The sequence below is a fragment of the Drosophila subobscura genome, chromosome E (genome assembly GCF_008121235.1).
Source record: "Drosophila subobscura isolate 14011-0131.10 chromosome E, UCBerk_Dsub_1.0, whole genome shotgun sequence".
Classification (NCBI taxonomy): Eukaryota; Metazoa; Arthropoda; class Insecta; order Diptera; family Drosophilidae; genus Drosophila; species Drosophila subobscura.
The window spans coordinates 6,599,423-6,613,132 of record NC_048531.1 but is presented as its reverse complement, the minus strand read 5'-3'; the positions used below and the strand labels follow the sequence as shown (position 1 = coordinate 6,613,132).

Genomic DNA, 13,710 nt, shown 5'->3' with positions numbered 1-13,710 from the left:
ATATAGCCAGAGGGAATATGCGGAAAGGGGCAAAGTCCCTGTCCACCACGCAGCAATATTCCAGCACAAAGTATTTGGTAAAAATGTTCAAATGGCAACGTTTACGTTTCAAATTTGTAACAATTTAGTTGCACAATTCTGTTTATGATACACTAAGCGAAAACCGTTTATAAGTCGAATTGTTTTCTATACCAAATTCTGACTTTTTAGGCGCGACTCACCTGTAGTTCTGATTCGGTGACATCAATCTCGCCGCGGTAGACGAAATCGATGATTGTTTTGAGGTCTGTGAATATGATATCGGCGGGTAGGATGATTGTTGGATGTTTGCACGGATTCTCCAGCAGCAGCTTCTGAAAGTATGTCGAGCAGGCGGAGAGCACAACCTGAGAAAGATTTGAGCAAAGATTATGATCAAAATCATGTTCTGGGGGAGAGACTGGGGACCTACCTTGTGTGCCTTGAGGGAGCCGTGTTCGCAGGACAAGGTCACATCGACAAAGGAGAGATCTTCGCGCAGTTGCTGGAACACGGATGTCATCGTGTTCTGATAGTTGTTCCATCGCAGGCTAAAGTACTGATGTCCTCGCACGGCAGCCATTTTGTACGATTTCCGTTGCTCCTTGAAGTTTTCTTGGAATTCTTACAACGTTTTGTCGTCGTTCAGTGGTTTGCTTTTGTTGGTGATGTGTTCAACACGTCCAAGGCTCTGTGTGGTGATGCCGGTGCCCGTGCTGGCAGCCGCTGAAAGACAAAACCAAAAAGAATCATCAGGAAAAGGCGGATAACTGGACAGCAGATAACTGATTCAATTGCATTTATCAATCAATCAATGTTTAACAACAAAAAGAAAGTATCTTCCGTTTCTACTTCTGAGCGGAATGGCGCTCCTGATGCAACTGAGAGACCAGCAGCACCACCCACACCCACACCCACACCCAACCACATGTTGAGGATTCATCGTGGGCATCGTGGCCATTGTGTTGGGATAGCATAACTTATCGATAAAGGGCAGACGGGGCTTAGGCTAAGCTTTGTAGAAGTTTATTTTTGGTTTAGTTTATAATAAAACAATTCCATCAGCCAGTGGGCACAGCAAAAAAGTTTCTTTTTGCGCATTTTCATGTAAAAAGAAGGCTTGAGCTGGTGGTCCAGGAAAAAAAAAGAAAAGAAAACCGAAACCAGTTTCAGTTCAACTTATTTTTTTTTCAATGGCACGTATTGGGGCCAGGCTCGTCTGCATTGTCAAAAGGAGTGGAAAAAAATAAAAATAAAGCTAAATAGGAATGTGGAAAGGATGCTCCGGCAAGAGGCGAGCGCATACAAGCCATACAAATAGAATTTAAGGGCAACGTGCAGCGGTGTGGAGTTGGCAGGGCACTGCACTGCACTCCACTCCTATCCAGACAGACGGCAAAATGAAACCAACTTCTGCCCTGGCAAATGGAATGGCAACTTCTTCTCTACCCCCAATTCCCGACAACCCATGGCGGCGGGCCGTAAAGTTCATCCCAGAGCCATGCCACAAGAACAAAACTAAATGGGAAAGCAAAGGGTTAAGCTGCCTGCAACCGCAATTCGGGTCTACTCTGCTGTAAGTCGTACATAAACCAATACCATAACCGAAACAGTGCAATAACCGCAGGAGAGAGCCCAGTGTATAGTAATTACAAGGTAAGGTTTTCCGTAATCCTGCTCTTTCCGACTCAAACCCCAAACAAGTTGCATTTGTTGCTTTTCTCTTTTCCCCCCTAACACCCTTCGGGTGCAGAAAATGCAAAATCAAAACAAAACGGCGTCGGAAAATATGTGAAAAGAAACAAGAAACGGTGTTGCCACCCACTCTCAAAATTCCACGCGCGCGCTCTCTCTCCCGAGGATTTAATCAGCAATCGCGTATTACGCGTCCGATTTGTTCCGGTTGCTACAGCTCCTTTTTATTTTTCTTCTTCAATCCACAGTTTTGTTGTTGCTATTGTTCGGCTCCCTGTTGCTCTCACACACACACACAGAACCTCTTAGAGCCTTTGGATGCTTCTTCTTCGCATGTTCATTCTCATTCTTCTTCTTCCATTCGACTTCTGCCTGTTTCGGGTTTATTTGGCAAATGGATATTGCGCGTGTGTGTGTGTGCAGCCTTTTTCACTTTTCATTGCTCTTGAATATTTTCGCTTGCCTGTCGTGGTACCCACCCTACACACAGGTTCATGAGCGGCGGGCGGCACCCCACCTTGGTTTGATTCTCGCTTAAGTTAGGCCATTAGAACAATTAGAATGGCCGTCAGTGCAATGTTGAAAAACAAATCGAACAATTTAAATTTGGTCTTGAGGCCCATCTTTTATGAACTATGTACTGGCCATGCATTATACTGTGTTTAAACCTTTATTTGGGTCAAAACTAATTGCAAAGCACGCTATGCTGGGATTTGATTTGCAAATTTCTTTACATTTTGCATTTAATTTTTATTGAGGTTTATGTTTGCAATGTTTTACAAACTACTGAAGCAATACAGTGTCCACATTTGACCTCTGGCAAATCGTATTCAGCCCACTGTTCATGTTTCGGGCAACTTCGTTTTCGTTGCGTCTCTTTGGTTATTATGTGCATGAGCAAGCGAGACAGCTGTCTCTTGGTCGGCTGCGAAGAAGCAGCACAAGACAAATGACAGCCAACGCGCTGCGAAATGAGTGTGAGAGAAGTGGTGTGGTGGGTGAGGGAGAGACAGAGGCGAAGAAAATGGATTTTAAACATTTTTGTTTTGATTATTATTGTTCTTGTTCGTCGCAAACTTTGCGAAGCAGAATAGGCGAAGAGAGTGGGTGAGTGAGTGCGAGAGCGAGGGTGAGAGAGAGAGAGAGAGAGCACCCGCGAGAGGGAATGGAATCAAAAGTGCAAGTTGCTTCTGTGGAGGACGGGGGTCTGCGGGCCCCCTCACAGTGTATGTAAATGTAATGCTGAACAAATTTTATTTGTAATTGAATCCAATTGAAATTTTTTTATCTTTTCTCCTCTTCATTCACTTGTTTCGTTACGTTTCACAAAGATCTCTCTGCCCGCGCACTGCCCGCTGTTGCGAGCGCCAACTATTATTTTTAGTTTGTTGTTCCCGCTGCCGACTTACCTTTTCGCTATTTATATTTTTGCGTTTTGCGCTTATTTCGCTGCTGCTGCTTTTGCTGCAATGGGTGGGACGAGCTCATCGCTGCCGCCAGCGTTCAATTTGTTGCTCTTTTGCATAATTTGCGAGCGCACGCAATACGTTAACGGAATGCTGTGCCGTGGCTGTGCTGCGGCTGTTCTGTGGGTTTGGTTTGCCGCCTTCTCGTTTACGTATTACGTAGTCTCCTAGTGCACGGCGATCGTAGTTGCTGTAGCTGTTGCTCACACACATAAACTAACACAAACGTGTTTACCGCCAGTTCTCTTGGTTTATTAATTTTTTCGTTTTATTTTTATTTCTTCTCGGTTATAGCGCTAACCTTTTTCTCTACGCTTCTACTCTACGCTGTTCTTACTCGCTCGCACTGACACTCACACACGCGCACGCACGCACCGACCGTCAGAGCGATTGGTTTTTCATAATTTGCAAACTTAATTTATTCTATTTGGCTGCTGGCCATGCTCATTGCACTTGCTGTTGTTGCACTTTGCTCGTTTCATTATTTGATTAGCTCTAGTTGCGAGTTCGCCTTCGTTTTCCGCACTTTTTCCGCACCGCACACCAAGAGAGGACAAGGAATTTCGCAGGCAAAACGGAATTTAAAACAATAATTATTTTTTCAGCTCGTCGTTCATCGCGCAGTGCTCGTGTTCGCCATTTTCGTATGAGGCTGCCAGACTGCCGGAACACAGTTGCCGAGTCACATAATCTGCTGTAAATACTTTATTGATTTTAACAATCACATTAATTGATTTGTTGACTCCATTAGAGTTCATTTTATCCTCTTGCACATTTTTTGTAGTCCACAAACGTTTACAAATCACGCATTTCTGTCGACACTTGTCCGCGGTGGCAACGCTTTATCATCTCTGTTTTGCCCTTTCCATTTATCACACTATTTGTCTCGCTCACACTTGCATGCAATTTCGCATGGTATGACTAAGATAAAGGTTGGGTTAGGGCTGCCAGACAAATCGCCACCTCATAGTAGCATACAAATGCAGACTGATATGACACGTTCGATGAGTTCGCCATCGATAGTTTGGCGGACTATTTTAAAATTCGAAATTTCTCCAAAGCAATGCGGATCGAAGTAAATGTTCTTTTGAGCTAAAAAAAAGGTTAGTTGCGCATGTGTGCGGCAGTGCCCAGTCTCCAGCTAAGTTATCTTTATGTATTTATAATTAGCAAATAAATATTCGCGACCAAAGTCAACATTTGCATAATGAAGGCGAAACCATTCAAATGAGTTGCAGTTTTTCCCCCCAGCTGAATGCGAAAGTGAGTGGGCGTGGGTGTGTGGGTGTGTGGGCGTGGGTGTGGGGTGCGGAAGTGGGAGGGAGTAATTGGCGGCTGACACCATAAAGCGCTCGACTGAACGCCGATCCATCGATTGGCATACAAAGCGACTGCTTGACGCTGTTTTCACAAAGAGATATGTACATACATACATACATACATTTACATATGTATGTAGATATGTATGTACATTTCGGCTGCGTGGACTGGGGGTAAAAGCGAGCACGTAAGTCCCCCCCCGCTGGTCCCCCGCTGGAGTCGCTCATATGCAGCTAATTGACATTCATGTGCCCCAAGGCCGAATACATTAAAATAATTGCATGTTCTAGTGTAGCTCCCAACCCCAATCGAGTTGCTCCATCATAATTTCCAGCATGATCGCCGCCCCAATGCTGATGTCTATGCCATTAAGCTCATATTAATAAATAAATGCCATTTTCCCCACTTTCCAACAGACATGCGCTCGGAAAAATCGATCAAAACGGATGGTCAGCGGACGGAGCATGAGCCCGAGGTCGTTACAGCAATTGACGTACACAAATACATACATACATACATACATATGTAAATATATGTATGATTTTCTACATAGAAATTAGGGAGGAGTTGCTGCAATCAGGCAACCTTGTCGTGTCACGAGCTGATGTGGGAGTAATCGAAACTACCGTAACCTTGTGGCTCAAACTACACTAGTGGTGCACATATTAGACACACTGGCATAGCACACTGGCCGTCCTTTGTTTTACTTATACATGTATGTATGTATGTATTAGTTAGCATAGAAGTGGAGCCGCCCATTCCATACGGGGATGAGCAAACAAAAGATCCCCCCGCACACACCCACAACATCAGTGGCCAGCACAGAACGAAACGCCAGCAGCGATGCTGACGTCGCACCACCCAGCCACCCACTCGGGTATGGCATGTGTTCGTGTCGTCGCCTCGTTCCCATCATTTTTGGGATCGAAATTGCAGGCAGCGCGCTGCTCCAAAAAAAACACACAAGAGATAGAGCAAGAGAGAGCGCAGGCGGAGAGCAGAGTGCAAGAGAGCGCGCATTACCTCGGTCCGGTCCCCTCCCCCACACCCCCTCTGGCAACTGGTGCAATTAATGCATATTAAGGTCAGTGCGCGTCGCTGCTGCTGCCCGTCGCTTCTTCTCTTCTGTTGAATGAAAGCCAGACCAACAGATGGCGCCACCAGGCCTGAAAATCAGCAATTGTTTCATTGCACGTTAATCCAATCCCGTTAGCACAGATCCACGGAACTTGCATGCTGATCAGATGCGGGGAAAAGACCCTTAAGGTATCACTCGGCATGACGAAAAACTAAGTTAAAGGGGGGAGAAAAGTAAACGAAAGCAACATCCATTTACAGAACGATTGACGTCATTGGAAGGTGGTTCTTGTTGTTGTTTTTGTTTTTTCTCTATGGAAAAAAGTTTATGTAAGTTTGTGGGCTGCTTTAATGTATGTATGTGTATGTGTGTTAGTGCGCGTGCTGGGCGACAAGTGCATTGCATTTCTTGAATGGTGCGCATGCACTCAATCCCCCCCCCATAACCAGACCCACCACTCCACCCTTCAGCCAGCAGCCTGCCAGAGAGGGAGTCGAAAAGCTTTTATGAGTGTGCTTGTTACACTCTATGCATGCATGTGAGTGTGTGTGTGTTTTTGTGTGAGAGAGTGTATGTACAGCAATTTCGTGTCATAAGTGCATAAAAATTGCAGGCGGTTTAGTTCACATGACAAGCTGACAAACATTAGATTTATCAGTGTGCCTCTCTCCTCTCCTCTCCTCTCTCTCTTTCTCTTCTCAGCCATTATCTAGTGTTTTTTTTTTTGCAAAAAAGAAACCTGCCCTAGAACTTTTCTTACATACGCGTAGATACTGTAGCTGCATACCTGTGCATACATGTACATACATACATACATATACATATGTATTTAGTACTAACATTAGCTATCTCTATCCCATTCTAGTTGCAGGTTTTATTGACGTGTATTTCACAACGAAGCCCTTCAATGGATGCCCACGACACACCGCTTTACTCACAAATACACGCAAACTAGACTCTAGAAGTGCATACATACATACATACATACATATGTATGTACATATATGTATGTACAGCTACAGTAGTCGCTCGGAAATTAGAAAATCCACGATTAGGAAACCCCCTTTGTATCCTGGGATATGAATCATTTGACTAAAGCCTAAAGATCAGCAATTTCGTTCTTTTCATTCCATTTCCTGCTCCTAAAATGCAGCTAAAATCGACAGCTGCCAGTGCTGGGCAATGTTACGTTTTCTGTGATGATTTTCCAATGAAAACTTGTTGCAAAAACAAATCACCAAAGCCCTAAGGTTCTACATTCCGAGCCACTACTATGTGTGGGTTATTATGTACATAAATACATGTGTAGTTTTGATGTGGAAAATGACAGGTGTTGGATTTTTAACAACTTGCTCCGCCCTTAAGCGTGTTGTGTGGTGCGGCATTCGTATGCGTTGACAGGCAGCGCAGCAAAACTTTGAATATCGAGTGTGAGAGAGAGAGAGAGAGAGAGAGATCGAGGGAGGCCACTGGCCTCTCTACAGATTACTAATCTCTCGATTGTGCAATTTCCATAAAAGTGCCACAGTCCGTCGCTGGAAAGATTCAAAATCCAAAAATCTGCAGTTCCAAGGCCGTGATGCGTCATGCAGCTCTCGCACCGCCTCCGCCGCCCCCTCTCTCACTAGCTGCAGCTATCTCTTTCCTACTAACAACGATGGTACAATGGCTGGCTGGCTCACCTTGCCTATGACATAATGCTCAACTGAGTGAAGAGTTGTCCACAGTTTGCAATTTATAATTGTTAATTAAATTTAATTGCAACAGCAAATTAAGCTGGCTTCAATGTTGGTTCAGGCAAGGGTCGCTCCTTCGCTCTGCTTCTGACAGTCACCCCCACTCTACCACTAACTGTTCCTGCTCTCTCTCTCTCTGTCTCCCTGTCTCTCTGGGATGGCCAAAGCTCACCTGGCAACAGTAAATAAGAGCAAGCAAAGACGCGGGCATAAGACGAAAAACCAAACATACTTCATGGCGCTTTCGCGTACTCTCTCTCCTCTCTCTCTCTATCGCTCTCTCGCTTTCGCTCTGCTTGTCTGTCGGTCTGCCTGTCTGTCTGTGTCGTCTCTCTGGCACGAGGCTGGCTCGTGTGGATCTCATGCTCGCTGTTCCCTCCCACCCCCCACCAAGAGAGGGATTGTGTATGCATCTGTCTATCCCTTTTGTTCTGCTGTGCCTGGCACTACACCACCACTACACCCTGCCCTGCCCACCCATACCCAACCCATGGGGTTGATCTGGGCTCTGCTCTCCTCTCCTCGCCTCTTCGCTTGTTTCTGCTTCTGTTTCTGTTTGTTGCCTTTGTGGAATGCTGAATAACGGGAACGGGGCGTTCTCATTTAACGTTATTAGGGTAGTTTTCTGCCTTAGTTGCTGTTGTACTTTGGCCCTGAAGCTTAGTTGCCTCAATCGATGTCGCAGCGCTCCAGCAGGGCCAACGCCACCCCACGGTGAACAGAACTGTGTTTTTGGGGTGGAAATTGTGTGTCGTGTCGGCGTCGGGGATCATCATCAGTGGACCGAACCAACCGACCCAACTCAGAGCAAGCCAAACTCAACAGAAGGTAAGGCAACATCGCTTGCCGTACATATTACCATTAGGTAATATAGGTAATACATTTTACCTTGCAATTGTTGTATCTTGCATTTTCGTTTTAGGGTTTCACCATTTGTTGTTGTGGCCTGACATGACACAACGTGAAATTTACTTTATTGTCTGTCCGTGTATGCCATTTCAAAGCATTACTTTTCGCTGATGCGCCCTCGGGGCGAGTCAGTCAGTCAGGCGCCCACACCCATCTCCACATATGTAGGTACACCTCTCTGTCTATATGTTTCTCTGTCTATCTGACCATGGGATCGTCAAAAGCTCTACTCTGCCTGCCTCTCCGAACGGGCCCAGCCAACATCAAAATCACTTTTCGAACATTGTTTTTTGGTTTCGGCTTGCTTTTTGTTGTTGTTTTTTTTGCATGCAACTTTCTATGTGTGTATAAATCTTTTTTATATGTAATTAACTTTTATACCGCACTTTTTGTTTGTTTTTTTTCTTTGTTGCTGCTGCCTCCTGGCTCTTTGTTGGCTTTTGGCAATTGCAAAAAAAACAAAACTTGATTTTCGGCTTGTGGGGGGTATAAAAATAACTGCTTACGATTTGCCGTGTCTCGGCAATGAGCAGGCGAGTCATATAATTCGGGAACTACTTTGTAAAGATATAATTGCGCTTCTTGAGGCTCTGCACATTATTAATATTTAATATTAACATTACCCCAAAACAGCAGCAGCAGAAATTAGAGTCCGCAGCAGCTCTAGAGTCTAGTTTAGGTACATCCCAAATGGTATTGCTATAAAATAACGCACAAAACTCCATAAATAATATTCTAAATACTCGGCTAAATACCCTAGTGATCCTATATTACTTATAACTAATGATTAATAGATTAATTTCTGTCTAAAATGATTTTGGCGACCATTTAACTGGAATATTAATCGCTTATACCCCCGATCACTGCTACTCTTATGTTGTAATTATAATAAAATTATTGAATTGCATTTTATAATCTAATAAAATATTATAATATTTTGGCTTATCAAATCGTTATTTTTAGCTCGAGAACTCGAGTGAATCACTCATTATCTTTTACCTCAAGGCTAGAAAAATGTTCCGAATAATCCCAGACTTATAATAATAACAAATTCAGGTTGATTTCCATATGTACAATACATCAAGTCCGCTTCTTTGGCCAGTATGTGCTTACAAGCTGCGGACGCCCGCCCGCGCAGCATCAGATCATCGAAATCTGAGAGATTCCGAAAATCAAGAAATTAACAGCGATAAAAGTTGAAAATTTGGTTTTTCTGCTTTTGGCATGACGAAGCGAAGAAAATATGTGCCGAGCTGAAAAGATGGAATGGAAGATCCAAGATCTCCTTTACCAAAACTGGTTTGTCTTTTTGGGGTTTTTGGCAACATTTCTTTTTTGTTCATTACTGAAGCTGGCAAGCAACGACAAGGCAGGCAGAGGGAAAAATCTGTCTATGCCGCACCCTAAAAATGAAATTGACTGGATTTATCCACTATAACATTATACAGTAGTTATGCTGTTAATTGTTTTTTAACTATGTATAAGGAAACTTTTATTTTATTAACCCAAAGAATACCCTTTTGTCAGTTAAAGTTATATTTTAAATGGAATACTCCTCTTCCATGTGTCTCTGTGGGAGATCGAGCTCTGGCTACATAATCCACCAAAAATGTTTAAACATTTAATTTTCTTAAGGTTTTTCACCTTGCTTCGGCCCTTTCTTCTGCTGCTACTTCTCGCTCGGCTTCTTCTACTTCTCCTTGCTTTCGATGGTGAATACAGCTGTTCCATAAAAATTCCTTTTTTTCGTGTTTATATTTAGCAACAGAAATTGCACACGACAAGGAAAACAAAAAGTGCAACAACAAAAAATGTTTATTTTTATATTCAAACTCATTTACATGCATACGCGTCCATATGCACTACACTACATACACGATGGGGAGAGGGAGGGAGCGCCTGAAGAAGTAGAAGCTGGCAAAGAAAAGGAGGAGAAAAGGAAGCGAAACAGCCAAAGTTCCACAGTGACGCGGACTGCGACGTCAGCAGAGAGTGCGTGGGACGGACGACAACTCTAGTCGCTGTCGGGGGCCAGTGCTAACCTTGAAGTCATCTCTTCATACCCTGTACCCAGGGTAGAACACTGGGTATATCATATGTATGATAAAGTGTTCAATGGTGCTAAATTTCGGTAGGAATACAGGCAGGCTGTTCGTAAACGTAGGAGGCGCCATTCATCACTAGGCCATAACGTCGCTGCGGTGGAGTGTAGGGTACTCTACTCTTGGATCAGTTCTCAGCGCAATGAATTCGCCGTCGCCTTGTTTGCGGTTTCAGTTTGCTTTTTCGCTCTGCTTCTTGCTATTGTCGGCGCTGCGACTGCTGCTGCACATGCATACAAATGTAAATTGGAAATGCAAAGCCAGCGCTGGCTGGCAACATGGCCACAATTTCTATAGAACCTACATATGTATACAGCCTATACATACGTTTGTACATATAAGTACATATGCATGTATGTATGTAAAGCCCAGAAGAGCAGATGTGCTGCGTTGGCTCCCGCTGGCGATCTGCCCCCTCCTCTCCAATTGGGCGGAGGTACCTTGAATTTTCCCATTTTATGCGCCCCTCACGAGCGTTGCCTGTTCTCCATTAATCTGTTTTTCGTGTGTTCAGTTTCGTTTTTGTACGTTTTCTACGTGTGTGTGTGTGGCTGTATAATACATTTATTCTCTTTTTTTTGCATGTTCATGTTCATTTCCTTTTGTCAATTGAATTTAATGGAGTTGAGTGGCGGCTGAAACTGGGCGGCCGACTGCCATACGAGTGTGCCTGTTTGTGTGTGTGTGTGTAGCCAAGGGTGGAATGGAATGGATCGATCAAGCTGATCGGAGAAGCATGCAACGATCGCATCGCTGCTCGCTTTGTTAGGTTAGGGGTGGTTTTTGTGCGTTGGATCTGCAGCTGTTGTGTTTCCCTGCTCCTGGCTTGGGGGTAGGAAAAATCCAGGATGCGTGCAACCTCAGGACAGGGTCAGCACAGGGGGACCCCTCTCAACCTCTTCTGTATCCAATTTGAGGGGTTTGTTGAACTTTTTGTTTAGGGGTTGAATGCAACTCTACTCCTTTTTTTTGCGCCAAGTCCTGTGGGATCAGCAAAGCGCAGCTGACGCTGGCAAAATGGGGGGACTACTTTGTCCCGCCAAACAACCCTTGCGGCGGCACCAGGATCTCCATGTGAAAGTTTCCACCCCACACAAGACAAAAGCAAAGGGGACCAACCGACCGACCAAACGACCGTACGACCACCCTCGCACCCTACCCTACCACCCGCCGTCGTCGTGTGCTTGTGATCCGAATGGCATCGCTCCACGCTTTAGGGTTGGTCTGTCCTTGTCAGCAGCATGTGCATACGCGGCATACACATAAAAGCTCTTTGCCCAACAACCAACCCCCCTAAACAGAAAAGGGACCAACACCAACGGCATATCCGGCGTCGGAGGTGGAGGAGGAGGGTTGCAAATGCGGTTATCAGACGCAGAGGGGATCATGCTTGGCTGCCGTTGCCAGACGACCAACGCCTGATGCCCGACACCCGACGCCCGACCACCACCCCCTGACGGCACGTCGTCCTTGATTGCTGCTCGTAATGGAATTGGCCGCCGGGTTTTTTTCTGGGTGGTGGTAGGGTAGGGAAAATCGATAATCCTGGGCGGATCGGAAATGGAAATGTGCGCAGTTGGCATCCCGATGATGCTGATTACGAGAGTGAGAATTCTGAAGCGAATAAATTATGGGGGAGCTGTCTGTGTCCGGTCTGCGCGTCCTGCCTTCCTTTCACCCGGATTAGCAGCTCTCTTTTCATCTCTCTTTCTCGGACTCTATCTCTTTGACCCAAAAAGTAATGAGAAGAAAAGAATCACAAGAAGAGAAATAAGCATAAATTTGCCAAGCGAAAGAAAACCAGAAAGTTCCATTAACAACACATATTTTTGGCAGCCTCAATATGTATTTCCCTTCTGGGAAAGGGGGAAGCTGTTGCCGGGGGAGCGGAAGATTGTGAGCGAGCATTCTCCGAGCAGCGCAGAGCCCATCAATCACTCAAGGCACACACACACATGTAAAGCGAGAGAGAGCAGTCGAGAGAGAGAGCGAGCACACATGCTAATTCTGTTTCGAGTTCGAATGAAAACGAAGCTCAGAAATCAGAATAGGAATTGTGAAGGGAATGGAAGGGAGCGGAAGGGAGGGGAATGGGAGCTGTGAAAAAGCAGCGCAAAAGCATAATATAATGGAAATCAAAAATAGCAACAAGCCCCACACACACACACATGCACGTGCGACGAAAACGAATACGAAATGAAGTGTGTGGAAAGAAAAACCCACAAAAAATGTTGCACGCACACACATACGCACGAAAGACAGCGAAGTTGTCGACGAAAATTGTTGAAAAAAAGCAAAAATATAAGGATTCTAGACAACATTGCGACTAAAAGATACCCATGATCAGATCGACAGACACGGTTGATAATGGGAAAATCTTAAAGTCAGGAAAATCATTTGTTGAAATGTTAAAAAGGACTACTATGAACCTACTATGCTCACCCGTTGTGCGAGTGCCACATACCACTCCACTAGTACCGGGTACAAATACACAATTACATATTGACTTTTGTTTATTTGTTGTTGGCGGGCTGGGTTTGAAATGGATTGGATTGGATTGGAATGTGTGTGTTGTGTTGTGTGCTGCTTGAAATCACGGCCCGGAGACTCCACTCCACTCAACATTGTTGCTGCTGTCCGTTTGCCTGTCTCGAGTGAGCGGGGTGCGGCATAAATTTTCACTTTGTCTGGCAAACAACAAAAACGCAACAGCGTAGAAGTGTTGCCAAAAATATACATACATATGTACATGCATACACACACATGTGTGTACATTTGCTTGTGTGTATAAATGTCGAATGCCAAACGAGTTTTTGGATCTCTTGTTCTCTTCTTCTTGCCGTCAGCGAATATTTTCTTCGTCATGCCAACCAGAAAAAGAAAAGGAACAAATTTCCAACTTTTATTGTTAATTTCTTTGAGCGCAGGTTTTTTTTAAGCTGCTGCTGATGCGCGGGCGACGATGCTAAAGGCGGCAGCGGCAGCGGCGATGTTCTTGTTGTTGTTGCTCCTGCGGTTCTATGGACATGTGTGTGTGTTTGTGTAATTGGGATCTTTCTCTCTCTCCCGCTTTGCTGCTGTCATTGTTTTGATACCCTTGCAAAAGTGAAATACTCTCGTTTCGAAAAGACGTTTGAATCGAACGAAGATCAGAAATATGTATATTTTCATGTTTAAAATGCTTATTCGTATTTATGAATGAATAAATTGATAACGTAACCCTAAGTAAACAATTTTCATTGCTGGCCCTTTATCTAAATGAAAGGGTATTTGATCTTTGGCGCGTCAAGGCCAACTGGCATGCATTTTTCCCTGTTGTTTCTTTTCAAGTCCAAAAACAAGTAATCATTTATATTTAAGCATCAAAATCAAGTTTTGGCAATTGC

At 44.5% G+C, this 13,710-nt stretch overlaps 1 protein-coding gene across 2 annotated transcripts in view; it reads right to left on the bottom strand.

Moving 5' to 3' along the window:
- The window catches only part of LOC117892704 (hybrid signal transduction histidine kinase L), a 42,433-nt gene extending 41,832 nt beyond the window's left edge, over positions 1 to 601 (bottom strand). For both annotated transcript variants that reach the window (XM_034799116.1, XM_034799117.1), the window contains exons 1-2: positions 452 to 601; positions 222 to 386 (exon numbers count right to left, since the gene is read on the bottom strand). In XM_034799116.1, the coding sequence (XP_034655007.1) occupies positions 222 to 386; positions 452 to 601 (315 nt within the window). The remainder of the gene's footprint in view (positions 1 to 221; positions 387 to 451) is intronic.
- Between the last annotated feature and the right edge of the window lie 13,109 nt (positions 602 to 13,710).